Source organism: Penaeus monodon, chromosome 29 (genome assembly GCF_015228065.2).
Source record: "Penaeus monodon isolate SGIC_2016 chromosome 29, NSTDA_Pmon_1, whole genome shotgun sequence".
Lineage (NCBI taxonomy): Eukaryota > Metazoa > Arthropoda > Malacostraca > Decapoda > Penaeidae > Penaeus > Penaeus monodon.
The window spans coordinates 24,368,915-24,369,384 of NC_051414.1; the positions used below are offsets into that span (position 1 = coordinate 24,368,915).

At 48.3% G+C, this 470-nt stretch overlaps 1 protein-coding gene across 1 annotated transcript in view; it reads left to right on the forward strand.

Moving 5' to 3' along the window:
- The window catches only part of LOC119592053 (beta-hexosaminidase subunit beta-like), a gene marked incomplete in the record, with an annotated part of 40,765 nt that overhangs the window by 33,510 nt on the left and 6,785 nt on the right, over positions 1-470 (forward strand). The window contains 1 exon segment of the mRNA XM_037940852.1: positions 449-470. Coding sequence (XP_037796780.1) covers positions 449-470 — 22 coding nt within the window.

Sequence of the window (470 nt, forward strand, 5' to 3'; positions counted from 1 at the left end):
GGAGGGGTGGGGGCAGAGACAGACAGACAGACAAAGGGAGAAGGGGAGGGAGGGAAAGGGAGATAGAGACAGAGACAGAGGAAAAGAAAGAGAGGGGGGGAAAGAGAGAAAGAAAGAGGGCGAATGTGGGGAAGACGTACGCAGAAAGGGGGAAATAAAGAGAGATAGCCGAAGGGAGAAAAGAAGAGGATGAAATGGAAAGAGAAGCATCCGAAGGTAGAGGAAGAAGCAGGAGCATTTAAAAGGGAGCTGAAGAGGGAGAAAGAGAGGCAGACGTTGGCAGAAAGGGAGAAAAGAGGAAAGGGGATTTGGATGAGATGGAGTGCTCGCCATTATAAGGAGGGAAAGACTAGAAGCTCTAACAGGGGAATTTTATTGGTTCTCATTCTTAACCTTAATATTCCTCTTCTGTATTCCCTTACTTTTATCTACACCCCCTGTGTTGCAGATACTCTGGAGGTCTCCGGGCC